General features: G+C 35.7%; 1 protein-coding gene across 1 annotated transcript in view; it reads left to right on the top strand.

The window, feature by feature from the left end:
• Positions 1-9,172: 9,172 nt before the first annotated feature.
• Positions 9,173-19,058, top strand: part of LOC113505952 (muscarinic acetylcholine receptor DM1) — a 34,226-nt gene continuing 24,340 nt past the window's right edge. Inside the window, exon 1 of the mRNA XM_026888838.1 lies at positions 9,173-10,465. Within this exon, the coding sequence (XP_026744639.1) occupies positions 9,585-10,465 (881 nt within the window). The 5' untranslated portion in view covers positions 9,173-9,584. The remainder of the gene's footprint in view (positions 10,466-19,058) is intronic.

Below are 19,058 nucleotides of genomic sequence, written 5' to 3'. Positions count from 1 at the left end.
TTTATTTATTAGTATATAGATTATTACAATTTTTATAATTAAGAAGTGATTTATTAAAACGTTATAACATGTTGTAGTTTAATCAGTAAGGTAATTCTTTACCGGATCCCAAATTTATGTTTCTTTTTTGTCAGTTTGATCTATAAATAGATGGGTGATAACATAAGCTGTTAGAGCGTCTCAGTTGGTACAACCTTTTATTATTATTATCGTTGAGACGACATCAAACTAAATAGTTAAAAGTAGAATGTAGAAAAACTTGAATTTAGATGTTATTTATATTTCCCTTAAATCGTAAACCTTTTATTTAATGATATATGTTAGATACAGGTTGCTTAAACTATTTGTCAATAAATTGTACAACTATTCGCATAAAAGTGCATAGAATACGGTTAATGCCCATTGAATCCAATTTCCATTTATTCATCGGCCATTGTAAATAGCAGAATTGGGACCCTGGTTATCTACACATCATCCAAATATACTTGAGATTAGGGGGATAACAATTCATCCATTATGACGGCACAACTGTTGATTTTATAATACTGATAAAAAAATATGTCTCGCTACGGTATGATTCATGTGTGTTATAAATAGAACATTCAAAATTACTTATTTGGTACAAACAAAATTCAAATTCAAATTTATTAATTTGTTAAACACGGCGAGTCTACAGGTTATTCTTTTTAAGTGTGCATTTGATCGTTAATTAATCTCTGAATAAGGTATATACAATTAGACGATCATTGCTTCCGCCAGCATAGTAAAATTCCACCAGTTTGCGTTATAGCTGTGAGTTAAAATCTGACAGTTAAAATTTTGGAATGCAAATAAGCATCTACAGTGACTATAGCGAAAATACATCCGTATCCGTCCTAAGCCACACGACATGATAATATGTCAAAAAGATTAAATCTGTGGTTTTCCTTATTTTTTATGGATTTAACAAAGAAACTAACAAAACATTGTATTAAAAAGCTCCATTGTCGTCCAATTTACATAATAATTACGAGGTTTCCCGTAAATGTGATCAATTAATGTGCGCAAGTCTTTATAAAGGGCTGGCGATGCGGGGTCCAGTGTGAGACCCCCGGGGCTTAACGTTTAGGGGATAATTGAATTCTTGGCGGCCCTCATTAACTTGGCTTACAATTACTCGCGGTAACAATTTCCAATAGAGCTGTAAGTGCATGTAAGTGTAAAATATCTAATTTGAAATTTCTGATAACTACCACTGCAATGAGACTCAAAGATAAGGTAATTTGGATTTTATCTACAAAGTACTACAAATGTATCTAATTTTCATTAGATCTTTTTGTGTAGGTACATAAATTGGTAAATAAATTGACATTATTTTTTAGAGTATTTGAAAGGTGCTAAGATGCTTTAGTACATATAATCACTTGCGTCAGCAACGTGTTTCTGAGTACTTGTAGTTATCTCCTAATCCAATAATGGCATCATTCCCAAATTCAAAACTGTAAGATTACCTAAATACTATTAGTTCTCAGTATTGACGACACGAGAGCAATTAAGGCGACTTTAGGTATTTAGTCATTTCGTAACTTGACTAATCTTGAGTAATTATACGTGTAAGGATTACCGGTTTTATATTAAACCGGCTGTTGTTGATACCAGGCCAAAATTTTGCAAAATAATTAAATGCACATGTTGAAAGGTGTGTTTCGATTGGGAGTTCTTTTAGATTCAAAAAATAGTTTTTAAAATTATGCCAATTTGTAATGAATAGATAGGTACTATGTTATTGTACCAAATAATCTATACTAATATATAAAGCTGAAGAGTTTGTTTATTTGTTTGTCTGAAAAATTATTTTTGTGTTGAATAGACGATTCGTCGAGGAAGGCTTTAGGCTATAAACCATCACGCTGCGACTAATAGGAGCGAAGATACCTACAATTAAAAATGTGAAAAAAAAACAGGACAATTATAAATCATAACTTATATCTTCTACCCACGGGACCGAGGTCGCGGGCAACTGCTAGTTTTACCTATAATAGAGTAATAACATGTAGAGTTTCCTCTAACAAATTTAGATGGACTTGAACTCAGTATACATAGCCGTGTTTTTAATACCATAGTTAACTCATCCATTAATTCAAGCATGTTAACATTACTCTAAACAAGGCCTAAATAAATCGTTTTATTCATCTAGTTACCTCGTCATCGAGCAACATACATTTACATAGAGGCAATATTGTTTCACAACGCCGGCGCCGTGTCCATGTATAGGGCCCAGTGTTCCATAAATTTGATATTGTGTAACCTCAGCCAAAATAACAATGTATGGTGATGTTAGAATATGCGTGGAATGATCTACTTGCTCTGATAGTAGACGTGTTTTTAATGCGTTGTTTGTTTATCACAATGATAAAACTGTGTTTTATTTACATCTGTTTGAATGAAGAAAATAGCTATATTTAGGTACTAACTAGAAGTTAAGAATTTTTGAACAGAAGCCCTCGAAGTTGAATATTTTTTCCAGTTTTTGCCACATTTTCCATTGTATCTTCGCTCCTATTAGTCGCAGCGTGATGGTGTATAGCCTAAAACCTTCCTCGATGAATGGTTTATTCAACACAAAGAATTTTCCAATTCAAACCAGTAGTTCCTGAGTTTAGCGCGTTCAAACAAACAAACTCTTCAGCTTTATATATTAGTATAGATATGGATTTAGGAAAAATCGTTTAGAATCTAGTTTAGCTATCTTATAAAGAATATAATTAGGGAAATATTGAAAATTCGTTTGTTATAAAAGTCATAAAATCGAGCTTTACTGCATCCGTTTCGGGCAATTTTATTACTCTGGTTTTTATTTTTCGACAGTAATAAAGTTAAAAGGATTTTTATAAAGAACTTTTTAATTTTATCATGAACATTGTAAAAAAATATTTTAGCAATAAGAAAATTGTTGACGTTATTGCAATTTTTACTCTGAAAGTTTAATAATTTTGTTAATAGCAATATATCTTCTTATCTTTATGCGTATGTCTCGCTATAAATGGCAAGGGGCAAACATCCAACCGGAGCGTTTGATTGGCTTGGTAATTTATTCTAGGACAGTGAAAAAGACTTTTAATAAAATAATTTTAATAGAAGACTGCACCGATAGCCGAGTGCTTGAGGTCATCACGCCAAACCCACTGCGCACGACGTGTCGTGTGTAATACACACTATTACCCACTAATGTGCCCAATAACAAACAAATACCCAATAACTAATACCCACTGCGCACCCGCGTAAGACAAGCGTTTGTGTTATCCTTGACTGCTTGTTCTGAGTCTAGTGTATGTGAATTTTATGTTTGTGAAACCCATCGCGACACAAGGATTCAATTACTTAGTGCGGGAGTCGTTTTTCTTTTAAAAAAAAACAAATTATACCTCCAATCCAACGAATAGGTTGCGTAAGAAATAATATAACTGCCTGTACTGGAAACACCGTGAGTTCATTACAACTGCCATCGGACTCCAATCTAGAGCCAAAAACTCGGATCCGAAATCTCGATATTCTGAAACCAAATCCAATACAAATAAGCAGCAATTGTTTCAAGAGTTACGCAGGTAAAATATAAAGCACATTGCGACGCACGAGTAGTCACGCTGTGCACGTATACGTGAGTGACGTGTAGGTGAGCGTGTTTGTGTACTTTATCGGAAACACACGTGTTTTTGTTGTGAATACACTACACTGTTGGACATTGATGGTTGGTTGGGCATGTGAACGAAATTAATTGTGTAATTAGTGGCTTCATGCAGGCATTGTCAAATGGGATGTTTGTAGAAGTTGCTTGATAAAAGTCAATGCTACACTGAACTTTAATTCGTCACAACTTCAGTATTTTAAAACGTCACTAATTGTCAACTTACATTACCTAGTGTGCAAATGGCAAGTTCCTCGTTGATTTTCTCAGGTAACGCAACACGGTAGTCCATTACAAGTATTTCCCGTAGGATATGTCAGGTGTGTTACATTTCACACTGATATTTCTCCAAACTTGACGACCACTTCCACGAAGCATCGATTTTCGACGGCAAACTGCTTTCTGGGAATTGGTCGCTCCCCGATCTAGGAAACAACTTAATATCTGACATTTTCAGACATAACAGGTATATGTATCTAAAGGAAATCCTGGAAAAAATTGCACGAAAATTCAAATATGTAACTGCTTAGGCAGATCGAAGCTTATTTTGCTTTCTAAAATAGATCGATAATAAAAACCTCCATGTAAGTATATCAGAATGAAGGCCATAAAGAATCTTGTCATCGATTAGAATTTATAAATAGAATGCCCATTTCTTCCCGAATTGTATTCGATATAAACACTTCCATATTCAAACACGTCGGATGTTGTCGGGTCTCTCCGGCGCGACTCGCGGCGCTGCGCTCTCCCTTCACGCGCCGCCGTCAATCAGAAGCGATTGTTTGAATATAGAGCGCGAAATATTCTTCTGATGTTTAATTGCTCTTAACGAATCATGGCGGACGGACGATACGTGAGGAGCTTCCCAATTTATTTGTAATGCTCCTGATTGTGTTGATTACACGAATTATGATACTTTGGTGTTGTGCAGAATTAATTTTGTTGGAACGTTTTGAATTAGGACTTTTTGAGTTGATATGGCGCTGTTCTCTTATAATTGAGTCACGGAGTGCGGATGACACCGGTTTATTTACTCGTATTTCTGGTCAGATAAATGGTGTAGGAGAGCAACTAAATGTTTTTGGCAGCTTATTTAGGGTGAAGCAAATTTCGGTGAAAGTTGTTAAAAAATCTGCTTTGTGTATAACTAGTGCTTTAGTTGCAGTAGTTTATCAAAATTTGTTTCATTTTGTATTAAAAACTTACATAACATGTTTTACATAAGAAAATCTATTCATATTATCATGCATCTTTCAAAGAATGTAATTTTCTTAAATGCTATCAGAATTCATGTTAGAGGTATTTAATAAGAAGCTAGGGCCAGGTATTTGCTGGGTGAATATTCAAGGAACGTTTGAATTGCAAACTGTTACGAGCGACCAAGAACGGTTGACGGCGGCACCGGCAGCCGGCACCCCGGCGTGGCCTAGCACATAAGACATAGCGGGAAAGACATCGGACAGATAAGATTTTCGAGTTAAATGTATTAAAAAATACCTAGCAAGAAAGTTGATGTGAGGTTGTAAGTCTAAGGAAATTTCCTAAGGTTACCTAATTGGTCTTACACGTCCTTGGTCTTCCCTAAGGTTCTAATTGTATAAACTTAGGAAAGCTCTTGGTTAAACTGGTTAAAAAATAAGCTTTAACTATTTTTTTAGGTTACGTTTACATTATTTTATGTTACAAACTCTACGTAACATGAAAGGAGCTAGTAAGTAAATAGAAACGATATATATCTACTTACATAACATACATTCAGTTCGAACTGAAACTTTAAATTAAACCTGTATAATCCAAATTCCGTGTCGAGTACACGAAAAGGTCAAAGAATAGCGTTATCAACTTGGGCCAAAACAAAATTGTAATGCGTTCAACGCTGGCACAAACTTTGTCTGAAATACATTAATTAATTATACACATTTGGTAATTTCTATGAAATTTGTGTACTGTGCAAAAGTTGGCTATTTGTTTCCCTGATTTCCATAACTGGCTGTGGTAATAGCTTATAAGGTTCGTAGAAATGTAATTTGGAAAGGAAATTTCAGGACAGCGGTCTCGGGCGGACGATTAGAATTTCATACGTTGTGTCGTTAGCAGCTGTGTTCCTTGTTTTGTCTGTTCTGTAAGCTAACGTGCTGTGCTACATACATACTACACACATATATTATAGACCCACGACTTGCATCGCATAGTGTAGAGTTTATTGTGTTTCAAAAGCGTTTGAAGGCATTTTTAGGAGTTCAGAATTTGTCGCATTTAATTTTCCAGCATAGTCATAAAATTGTCGAAGGACGCTGTAAAATAGCATCCAACAAATCCAAGTATTTTATTTAAAAATATTCTATTTACGTAAAAAACAATGGCTAAAAGTTGCCTTTGATCGGTAGAGCGACTGGCGCCATGTATGGGGACAGAGCGCGACTGAACGCACCACTACCCCTGAATAAGACCCCACGAATAAGGTTCAAACACCTGCAACATTTTCGTCAACATTCCGCCATTTTTATATACTTCGTGCATATTCGTAAACGGTCGGCTATGTTCGTTTACTGTAATCCCGGGCTATTTGCTTTGTTTCGAATATGGAACGCTTGGACAGATACAATAATTTTACTTTTATCCAAGGATAAAATAAATAGTCTGGTTTTATCTGTGAAACGGATTTGTGTTGATATTGGTAGTGTTTTTACTGGCCAAACGTTTAGTTAAGACCTTTTTTAAAAATACGTTTTTTTTTCTACAGTAGTTAAATTCATTTTTTTTATATCGATTATAATTGCATTGCCATTTTCATTTGGTTTTCAGATATTGTAATATAAATACAGCAATTCTATTCGTGCAGAAATAGTAACCGGGAAAAGAAGAAAGAAAATATAATCGTCATAGTCATCATAACAATTCAAAATATTAGCAATAAGAAAAATAAAACTAAAGCCAGGTAGGTACAAAAGTTCGGGATAATAGTGAGGGTCTAATTTCCGAGTTAATTATTATGAATGGCGAGCATTCGCAGGAATGTTGAATAATATCGGATGCCTGTCCGCCTCCCGGAATTATCCGGAATATTTCGGATAATACTAAATATAGCATACAGTTAGTGTTCTATTACAGTGGAATAAGGTTTATATTTGTTTGACAAAATTAACCTGTATTTAGTATCCGTTGTTTATTAGCTAAATCTCTCTATAAATCTTTCAAATTCGTTAAGAATAGTTTGATTTATTTATTATTTTTATTTTTAACTGTGACAAAATTAATTGGCGATATATCAAAGTACAAAACGACGCTAGAGTTTTAAATTTCGTATATTATGTAGGTAGATCATCATGAAAAAAACGCAATTAGAGGCAACTTTATTAATGAATAAGATTCTTATTTAAGTTATCTATACGTATACATCATTGAACAGGAACACTGATAAGATTGTTAACTTTTAGAATTAAAAAGAATATCAATGTTAATTAAACACTGTTGATTAAACAAAATATGCTTATGGAAATTTACATTATTTTGTTAAAGTTCGTCGTCTATGCGTCTTTTTCATTCCAGTCTACGTTTATTTCACGAACCAACTAACTATTAAGTTTTTAATTATTTAGTACACTGTATTGTTATTGTAGTATTTGCAAGGTCCAAGAAGCGATACGTAAACCACTCATACAGTCATGTAATGCACTGAAGTTAACTAAGCCAATCTAATTCAAACTTGTGTGTAAACTGATGCAGACCGAACGCAACCTCCTTTGTCGGCCATTGTTTATCCAGTTAATATTGTTAGGTGTATTTACAGTGTTGCCCTCATACAAAATTGTCCCAAACAAATTGGAAGTTCGTCTGTTTGGCGTTTCCATTGAACCTGTTTTAAGACTTGTTTGACTGGTGTTTTTGAATCCTTGTTAACTATAGTTAGATGTTTAAGGATTACGTGTGGGAAATGTCTTGGTAGATATATTATAGAAAGTTCGATAGTATAATCCTGTGTTCTGTAGAATTAGTCCTGTTAAGACTGTCTCTCAAAATATTATTTTTTTGGGCAAACCCAAGCGATGCGAAGTAATCATAGTGTCAGGTTGATTTACAGTAAATAGTACTTTGTTTACTCAATATAACATATATATAACATATATACAATATATACAACTTAGTCCACCAAAAAATAATTTGTAAAGGCATTATTTTCCGTTTATGTTATTTTCAACTATCACGTGCTGTGGAAAATGTCAGCATAAGCGTTATATAAACAGGCTTGAAACTTTTCGCTATTTACTCTGAGCTAGAATAAAATAAAAATGTATACATAGATAGCTAAGTAAACAGAGAATAGAATGTAACAGAATATCGGTAAATCGAGCGTCGACAGGGACCGGCCTTAGTAATGGTCTCGTGTCCCAAACGTACCTCCCGAAAAGTGTACCGTCCGTGTTCGTACCAATGCAGAGATGGGATGAAAATCTAGACAATTCTTGACGTTATTTCAAGGTAAAGGTACTATTTCAAAATCACTTACCTAACTACATTTTTGGTTCGTATATGAATTCGAAATTAGAAATATACTTTTTAGTAAATCATTAAGGTTTATTAACACTGCTCTTTCGCCATCAATAAACTATCAATTTCATTGTATTAGGGTGGGTAGTTTTGGAGTATACATTCCCATAGGAGTTCTGAATTACTCTTTGCACGCGTAAGCTTCACGCTCAACGCCATTAGAGTTAGTCTAATCTTTTTTCTATATACATATAGCTAGTTTATACAAAAGCTGCTAGGCTACAGGATTAAGGCATGCCACACCAAAAAAAACAACAGAACTCAAAACGCAGCACTTTTTGAGATCCATTATTTAAACTCGGATAATCGATCAATTAATTATAATTTATCGTGTCTATAAATCTTAATATTCCGACAGAAATCCTTACAGAAATTTACCAAAACTTAATTGTACCAAACACAAAAAAGATACTGCATTCAAATGAAACTTAATATCTAACTTGCTAAGGTATATTTTCCCTTGTAAACCTTTCAGACTACACATTGCAGTACTTAGGATTACGATTTAAATCCCGTACGTGTATTGGTTCGATAAACGTCTTATATTTATTGCGTACTGGTGTACAATATATACAATGTTGGTAACTAGGTCACCGGGATCGTATTGACTGCCTGTCAGAATGTGATAGATGTTTTGATCGAAACCATGGCGATGGGAAACGCTGTATTTATAGTAGCGATAATGTGATGCAATTTCTCGATTGATTCCTTCTAATGAGTGTAGGAGTCGGTACTATGCGAAAGGAACAGAAATAAAATATCTCGGTTATGGAGAAAACTTTATCATTTGTAGGTTTTTGAGAGATGGTGTTCCTTTTTAATAACAAATTATCGTAACAAATTAACTCTCTAAGTTATGACATTATCATCAACCGATGAAATCTTTTAAAAGTTTATATTCTTAAAATGAAATTCAAATATGCCAAAAACAATACAAACTAACCTGTTAGTAAAGGACTCTTGACGAAGCCTTTAATTAATATGGGTAAAATAAATGCAACAAAACATATCCATACAATGTGATACAGATATACCAGTACTTATGTACATACTCCATTAAATACGTAGGAATACAATGAGTCTTATCAATAGCAGCGATCTTACGGAAAACGCTTAAGTGGACTCTATTGCTATTTCAAATAAATCATCCGTCATTACTGCAATCGCGGATGTCACACGCTCTGGTACACAGGTGTATTTAATTTTTTCCGCAGGCTTAAATTCATTTTCCTACTTCAAAAGTGAGGACTTTTTTCCCAAGTTGACATCATATGATTCATTTTATACAAAATGTAATAGTGAAGATATTATGTGTACTTTTCCCGCTGAGTTTGTTAGCTCGCATAGAGTGTGCTTGATGTAGATATGTGTTATGTGTGATCCCTGTTTGTATTGCATTTGTGTGTTGAGCCACGATAGTGACTGGCGTGTGTTGTGTGTGCAGGCGAGTGCGCGCTCGGTCGGCGCTCGAGCCGGGGCGTGGGTGTCGGCGCGGGCGGCAGCTCGCCCAGTTGACAGCATGCTCATCGCGTTCAACGACTCGGCCAACTTCACGGACCTGGAGACCACCGACCTCCCCAGCAGCCCCTTCAGTCTCGCGCAGAAGATCGTCATCGCCATCATCGCCAGCGTCCTCTCGGTGCTCACCGTCGTCGGCAATTCCATGGTGATGATCAGCTTCAAGATCGACAAGCAGCTGCAGACCATTAGCAACTACTTCCTGTTCTCGCTGGCGGTCGCGGACTTTGCGGTGGGGTTGATCTCCATGCCGCTGTACGCCATGTTCACCATCTACGGCTACTGGCCGCTGGGCCCGCATGTGTGCGACACGTGGCTCGCGCTCGACTACCTCGCGTCCAACGCCTCCGTGCTCAACCTGCTCATCATCAGTTTCGATAGGTACTTCAGTGTGACGAGACCGTTGACGTACAGGGCCAAGAGGACTACACGCAGGGCCACAGTGATGATAGGCGGTGCGTGGGGGTTCAGTTTGATATTGTGGCCGCCGTGGATTTACGCGTGGCCGTACATAGACGGTGAGCGGAAAGTCCCGCCTAACGAGTGCTATATTCAGTTCATAGAGACTAACCAGTTCATTACGTTCGGGACAGCGATAGCGGCGTTCTATGTGCCAGTGACTGTCATGTGTATACTGTACTACAGGATATGGAGGGAGACCAAGAAACGCCAGAAAGACTTGCCCAATCTGCAAGGCGGGAAGAAACACGACTCGTCGAAGAGATCAAATTCTAGGTGAGTTCTAGTTTTAGGTTAAGTACTCTTTAACCATGCCCAATAGAACCTCTGTTACTTTTATACTTTACTGGGGTTCTGTTTGGCCTCTAAGAATGTCTCAAGTTGCATACACGTGTACAAAGTGTATCCTTGATCTTATACTTAACGGTTAAGTGCGACGTAAAGCGACACGTAATGTCTCTTTATGGCTATTCCCGCCCTTTTCTTACGAAACAGCTTCATATTAAGCATAATCAGTATACATTTGTGTACATGTACTCGTATATATTATTCATGGTGCTTCGTATGTGAGATCAAATCGTCATTACGGCGACGGATAATGACATGGGGAGTGCAGTCGGGAGCTTTGAAGTATAAATGCAGATATACAAAAAAAATATAATTATTGTGTTTTTCAACTTCGATTGAAACAGACAGTAAAATTTAAGTTGCCTGTTTGAACAAAAAGCTATATAATTTAATAACGACTGCAATTCGTTCGAAATACCATCACAACAACTTATACCTAGTTCATAATGAAGCAGAAGAAAAAGTCTCTTTTTTTCTTTCTCAAAAAAAAAACATCTCTCGCTCTCAGGCATTCAATCCTGGTGTCACGGCGGTTTACTAACATTCAAATCACATGTAGAAACTCAGGTAGTTCGGGACTCGAACCAAGAACACGTCGCACAGAGTAGGTTTGTTTCTTCCACAACATCTTGAAAACAACCTTCTCTATCTTCTCGTAACTAACTCTACTACATTTATAATGAATCTCAGTATAAGCCCTTCCTTACTGGCATCGTCACCGGAGTTGGCAATAACATTCAATTTTACGAGGAGACCCCGATTGAAATTAATGTACGGAGACCAACATAGGGTTGGTTAAACCCACACATTTCTCCATAACACAGATTAACAGTGGAAACTGTAAAAGTGAGACTGATACTATGAAGCGTAAATACGATGGGTATTGCGATTGTTTTTGATAAATACTTAGTTATCACCAGCAGTTTCCTCCTGTGTTTGTTCATTGTACTATGATGAATTGATGAATATTTATTTTTGGTTTTGGAGCTAACCTCACGTATACCTAGTACAAATAACTCTGAAATTCGATACACTCGACTATACGAACAAATAATAAACAAAACGATGCATGAATTTCGTTCGTTATGGGCCTATATTTCTGTTATTTTATTTGCCTGTTGTACCTTAGTCCGCGTACGGAATATCCGGTGGTTGTTACTGCATAAATAGTGGTTTGTCCGTGCCAAGCAATTTCCATATTTAATCTCATCAGAAAATATGATATGTTTTTTTCAAACACAGTTATTTCTAACCCTTAAGCTGCACAAAGTCCCACAAAGATTGTATCGGAGTAACCTATAGGTAAAGGATAAGGAAACTGTTTGTTGTTGTGGAAAGTGGGCGACAATACGTCTTTGAGGTCTCAGCGACCGGGCTTAAGGTCTTACGACGTGCTCCTTGGATTTATGTGCACGTAGGATGCAGGTTTACACGGACGCCTTTTTTGCGAGATGAAGATATCTTCTTTATATCCTTGTTATAATTAACTAGCTGTTGCCCGCGACTTCGTCTGCGTGGTTAGAAGATATAAGTTATGACTTTTTCTTCGCTCCTATTGGTCGCAGCGTGATGATATACATAAAGCCTAAAACCTCCCTCGATTAATGGTATATTCAACACAAAAATATTTTTTCAATTTGAACCAGTAGTTTCTGAGATTAGCGCTTTCAAACAAACAATTAGTATAAACATAGTACATACATAGTATATACATAGTAATTAGTATATATATAGTACAATTAGTATATAGATGCCAACGATATCTTCGCTACGTTTCATCGATTTTTAATTTCTCGCGCGGAGATTTTAATATTACGATAACTCATTACCTATTTACGTTTTTGGCGTAGTGTAAAAGGCAATTTGTTCTATATTACATGCATAATATATCTATCTTATTTATTTGGATAAGGATTAATACTGTATTGTTAAAAAGAGGTTCGTAAGTAACCAATAATTTTACTGTATTAAGAAAACACATAAAAATGGTTATTGTGGGTTATCCTTGGAAGATAGACATATACCACCGCGGACTTTTTTGTAGATCTATTAAAGAGGTACAAACTTGCCATACATTGTTTTGTTGTAACTCGAAAGGTTTTGGCAGCGTTCTCGATGAAACCTCTCGAATGGCTTAATTTTTTCTGACATGTTTAACTAATATCGCTGTAATATCGTCAGTTTACACAAAACCTAAACTTATTATACACTAAAACCTTCCTCAAGAATTGCTCTATCAATCGTTGAAAACCGCATAAAAATCCGTTCAGTACTTTTCTAGTTTATCGCGAACAGACAGACAGACAGACGCGGCGGGGGACTTTGTTTTATAATATGTAAGGATAAGGATAAGGATAAGGATAGCTGTTGCCCGCGACTTCGTCTGCGTGGTTAGAAGATATAAGTTATGACTTTTTCTTCGCTCCTATTGGTCGCAGCGTGATGATATACATATAGCCTAAAACCTCCCTCGATTAATGGTATATTCAACACAAAAATATTTTTTCAATTTGAACCAGTAGTTTCTGAGATTAGCGCTTTCAAACAAACAATTAGTATATACATAGTACATACATAGTATATACATAGTAATTAGTATATACATATATAGTACAATTAGTATATAGATGCCAACGATATCTTCGCTACGTTTCATCGATTTTTAATTTCTCGCGCGGAGATTTTAATATTACGATAACTCATTACCTATTAACATTTTTGGCGTAGTGTAAAAGGCAATTTTGTTCTATATTACATGCATAATATATCTAACTTATTTATTTGGATAAGGATTAATACTGTATTGTTAAAAAGAGGTTCGTAGGTAACCAATAATTTTACTGTATTAAGAAAACACATAAAAATGGTTATTGTGGGTTATCCTTGGAAGATAGACATATACCACCGCGGACTTTTTTGTAGATCTATTAAAAAGGTACAAACTTGCCATACATTGTTTTGTTGTAACTCGAAAGGTTTTGGCAGCGTTCTCGATGAAAGCTCTCGAATGGCTTAATTTTTTCCGACATGTTTAACTAATATCGCTGTAATATCGTCAGTTTACACAAAACCTAAACTTATTATACACTAAAACCTTCCTCAAGAATTGCTCTATCAATCGTTGAAAACCGCATAAAAATCCGTTCAGTACTTTTCTAGTTTATCGCGAACAGACAGACAGACAGACGCGGCGGGGGACTTTGTTTTATAATATGTAAGGATAAGGAAGGATAAGGATAAGGATAAGGATAAGGATAGCTGTTGCCCGCGACTTCGTCTGCGTGGTTAGAAGATATAAGTTATGACTTTTTCTTCGCTCCTATTGGTCGCAGCGTGATGATATACATATAGCCTAAAACCTCCCTCGATTAATGGTATATTCAACACAAAAATATTTTTTCAATTTGAACCAGTAGTTTCTGAGATTAGCGCTTTCAAACAAACAATTAGTATATACATAGTACATACATAGTATATACATAGTAATTAGTATATATATAGTACAATTAGTATATAGATGCCAACGATATCTTCGCTACGTTTCATCGATTTTTAATTTCTCGCGCGGAGATTTTAATATTACGATAACTCATTACCTATTTACGTTTTTGGCGTAGTGTAAAAGGCAATTTGTTCTATATTACATGCATAATATATCTAACTTATTTATTTGGATAAGGATTAATACTGTATTGTTAAAAAGAGGTTCGTAAGTAACCAATAATTTTACTGTATTAAGAAAACACATAAAAATGGTTATTGTGGGTTATCCTTGGAAGATAGACATATACCACCGCGGACTTTTTTGTAGATCTATTAAAGAGGTACAAACTTGCCATACATTGTTTTGTTGTAACTCGAAAGGTTTTGGCAGCGTTCTCGATGAAAGCTCTCGAATGGCTTAATTTTTTCCGACATGTTTAACTAATATCGCTGTAATATCGTCAGTTTACACAAAACCTAAACTTATTATACACTAAAACCTTCCTCAAGAATTGCTCTATCAATCGTTGAAAACCGCATAAAAATCCGTTCAGTACTTTTCTAGTTTATCGCGAACAGACAGACAGACAGACGCGGCGGGGGACTTTGTTTTATAATATGTAAGGATAAGGAAGGATAAGGATAAGGATAAGGATAAGGATAGCTGTTGCCCGCGACTTCGTCTGCGTGGTTAGAAGATATAAGTTATGACTTTTTCTTCGCTCCTATTGGTCGCAGCGTGATGATATACATATAGCCTAAAACCTCCCTCGATTAATGGTATATTCAACACAAAAATATTTTTTCAATTTGAACCAGTAGTTTCTGAGATTAGCGCTTTCAAACAAACAATTAGTATATACATAGTACATACATAGTATATACATAGTAATTAGTATATATATAGTACAATTAGTATATAGATGCCAACGATATCTTCGCTACGTTTCATCGATTTTTAATTTCTCGCGCGGAGATTTTAATATTACGATAACTCATTACCTATTTACGTTTTTGGCGTAGTGTAAAAGGCAATTTGTTCTATATTACATGCATAATATATCTAACTTATTTATTTGGATAAGGATTAATACTGTATTGTTAAAAAGAGGTTCGTAAGTAACCAATAATTTTACTGTATTAAGAAAACACATAAAAATGGTTATTGTGGGTTATCCTTGGAAGATAGACATATACCACCGCGGACTTTTTTGTAGATCTATTAAAGAGGTACAAACTTGCCATACATTGTTTTGTTGTAACTCGAAAGGTTTTGGCAGCGTTCTCGATGAAAGCTCTCGAATGGCTTAATTTTTTCCGACATGTTTAACTAATATCGCTGTAATATCGTCAGTTTACACAAAACCTAAACTTATTATACACTAAAACCTTCCTCAAGAATTGCTCTATCTATCGTTGAAAACCGCATAAAAATCCGTTCAGTACTTTTCTAGTTTATCGCGAACAGACAGACAGACAGACAGACAGACGCGGCGAGGGACTTTGTTTTATAATATGTAAGGATAAGGATTGAACTAGTATAACGTTATTTCACGGTAACAATTTTACTTAGTAATTTACTTGTTTTTACACAAAACCATTCAGAATGTATATATTTGAAGTGTTTGTCAGAAATAAGTCAAATTGATCAAAAAGACTTAGATTTCTTCTTTCGTCATTAATTTTAATCCAGTAAGTACATATGCGCGTACATTACCGTATTATTCAACATATATACGTACCTTAAGGGAAGAAAAGCTAAGAATGTATTATTAGAAAGTTAAGAAATACGTGCAGGTACGTGTTCTCATACATAATGAGTACACGATTGCTATCTAAGTGTGGTGTCTGATCATAATAAACTCGATTTAATTCTCAGGTTGGCCGAGAAGGGTCGGGTTTTCAGTAAAAGAGCCTCGAAATGGTAATTCGATTTATTATTTGCAAAAGGTTCTCGATTCTCTTTTACATGGAATTATATTAGAAGGGTCTATGTAAAAGGTGCTGAAGTATACAACACTACAATATGTTTGTGTTATCTAGACCATTAGCTAGGCTGAGAAAATAGGTACTTATTTGTTGCATAACGTTTACAACATCAGGTATGGTAGGAAGTTTCTCATACCTAAAGTTTAAAAAATCGAATCACAACGAAATAGTTACTATGCGAATAATATAAAAAAAATCTTGTGGTCCAAAAGCGCGCATTGCCATAACTCCGGATCAAACTGTGTTTTTGCTGAAACCCCAGATTCCGTCACAACTCAGCGACACATAAGCACGTATAACTTCGAAAATTGGACAGCTTCAAAATTCTCGCTTGCTTGAATATTGGAAAAGTAGGACGCTCGAATCGAATAAGTGAGCCCCGTCGAGAGAAACGCTGTGTAAATTTAAGATTCGAGAACTTTCTTCCGAAGTTTATTGAACATTTAAAAATGTTTATCTTTGAACTTCGTGGGTCTGCAACTCTTAATGGCAGAGCTTGGTGTACCAATAACGGTTTTAAATATTTATACCGTGAAGTATTCCGGTGGCGAATCGTAAAATGGAACTTCCATCTTTGAATTTTGTGGTAGGTTAAATAAATCATTGATTGGTTTGCTTTAGGCCGACACCGAGCTGATTTACTTATTCTAGCGTTCCTGTAGTTTGTGACCAAGTTTAAATATTCAGCATTGAATTTTTTTTAAATGTAGACAAAATTAATACTTATTCAACATCAAAAATAAAAAACGAAGTGTCAAAAAAAATACTTTTCATTTTCACACATAGTACGACGTTCTACATATTTTTCGGAAATCTTTATAACAACAAACAAGCGTACTCCCCTAGATCCCGTACAGCTATCATAGAGCACACAACACATGTCCTGTTCCCTGTGTAACTGGTAATGCCCTGGAGCGTTGTAAGCATACGGACAACGTGTACTGCAGGCGAGCAAGTAACAAACTTGTCACTTGTACTCTACCCTTCACACAGCTAAGGGTTCTTTTACATTCTATAGAATGTGACGCTCAAATAATTGTTTACATTTTATAGTTAAGTGTGGAAAACGTAGGTTATTTTTGGACTTGTAATGGTTATGGGCAGTTTTAGCTTCTCGTTTTGCCTGTTCTACAGAAAGAATATTTATGAAATACATTTTATATTAGTCACAGCACCTAAAGAACTACAAAAAATGTGATCCACCATTGGATTTCCTTCTACTTTTTGTATTCGGTAAATTTTTGCATCGCAAATATGGAACAAGATCTTAACACATTTCTCAGCGTTTATTAGCAGTTCGTACGCTGTTTACAATGATAATCTATGGAATTTTAGGATAGTTACAACTGTTTTCTTCCAAACCTCCATCAGTGTGCTAAACCTTCTGTCTATCTTCCATAATGTCTCAAGTGCCGGTGAACTCGGTCCGCTGGCTTACGCCGCCATGCGTCCTTTGTGTCTGCGTACCCTTTGTGCGGGAAAATGTCTGCAACCGTTGAAAGTTTATTATTATTATTGTGAGCCTATAGTGTTCTGGGCTCGCCTTCCCGTTCCATATTTTCCGGTCTATTGCAGTTTTAGGCCAATCCCCTGAAAGGCTAGCTTTAGGGATTGTTGAAGGATTAAGAGTGATGTGTACTGATGGCAACAAAGGGATATACCCACACTTTTTGAAAAAATTAGACTAATTCAATGACAGATGCTTTAATGTTAGCAATAGTTACTGAACAAACAAGATTATAGATTCAAGGTATTAAAGGAACACGGAAAAACAATAAGGGAAAGGAATTTGCATCGAATAAAAAGGAAGAAATACTTCATGTAGACACTGTACTTGATACTGAGTTATTGAAAACCCAGTGTAAGCTATTTTTGATAAACAGGGTTGTCTCGAAACATTCTATCTGAAAATTCCGATAAACTCACCTGAGTATACGTCAAATTTTTGTAGTCTACAGCCGCATTGATATTCTGCAGCATAGATCAAGCTGTCGCAATATATCTTGGCTAAGCTGGCACAAGTTTGCAGCGCTATGACTTGCATACCTGTAATAATATCGTGTCGAGGTAATCTCGCTACTGCGACCCACTTTTATCGTCATGTGATCTACTGGTGTTAGTTCATAATTAATTAATTTTACATTGTTATTTTATGCTACATAGCTTTATTGTTGTGGTGGTTTTCTGAAAGTTTATTACGATTTATGTACGAGTAGAAGTTTATTTCAATGAATAAAGACGAAAGCCAATAAAAAGTTAAATTAAAAAGTACTCATAAACTTCACGTAATAAAAATAGAAATATTAAACTACACATTGTAGTTTCCTCCCCATAGCACAGCTCACTTTCAACGAGAAATCTAAAATACAAAACAACTTAAATCGCGTTCAACCCGTGCTCATATTTTATCCGTACCGAGATCCAATAAAAATACCTATCGGCTAAGAGCCTTTAAAAATTTCATCGACCGTACACCTCTGGATGGCACCCATTTGCCCTCCCGGGGGCGTCACGAGGGGGTGTCCTCCTTCACAGCGGAGTGAGAGACATTACTCTTGGATGCGTCTAGATTTATGTGGCTGCCGACGCTACTTCATACATATTTGCGAGCAGTTTAAATTTAATATTGTGTGATATTATCGCTGGTTGTTGTTACGAGTCGTGTTAATGACGACAGAAATTGAGATGCTTAATGAGATTGTGTTGTATTACAAATGAATTTAATTTCGTCGTTGGGTGTGAAGAATAAGATTGCATGGAGGCTTTGTATGTTATTATGTAACCTGCTCTGAAATAAAAGGATTATTGATCAGGTACTTTGATGAGACAAGGCGTATATACATTCCTATCTATACCTGTAAAGCAATCATAACTAATAACACAAACAATTGTACAAACACGAAACTTGGAAACGTACACAGAACTCCATTGGCGCCACTGTTAATTGAATCGACGTAAACAGTAAAAGTAAACAACATTCTATCTAAGGCCTGTCCACCACTGCACTTGAGAAGCGTCGCTCTATTTAGGGGGTCACGACAACAGACGG

The sequence above is a fragment of the Trichoplusia ni genome, chromosome 27 (assembly GCF_003590095.1).
Source record: "Trichoplusia ni isolate ovarian cell line Hi5 chromosome 27, tn1, whole genome shotgun sequence".
NCBI lineage: Eukaryota > Metazoa > Arthropoda > Insecta > Lepidoptera > Noctuidae > Trichoplusia > Trichoplusia ni.
This window is presented reverse-complemented; position numbering and strand designations above follow the sequence as displayed.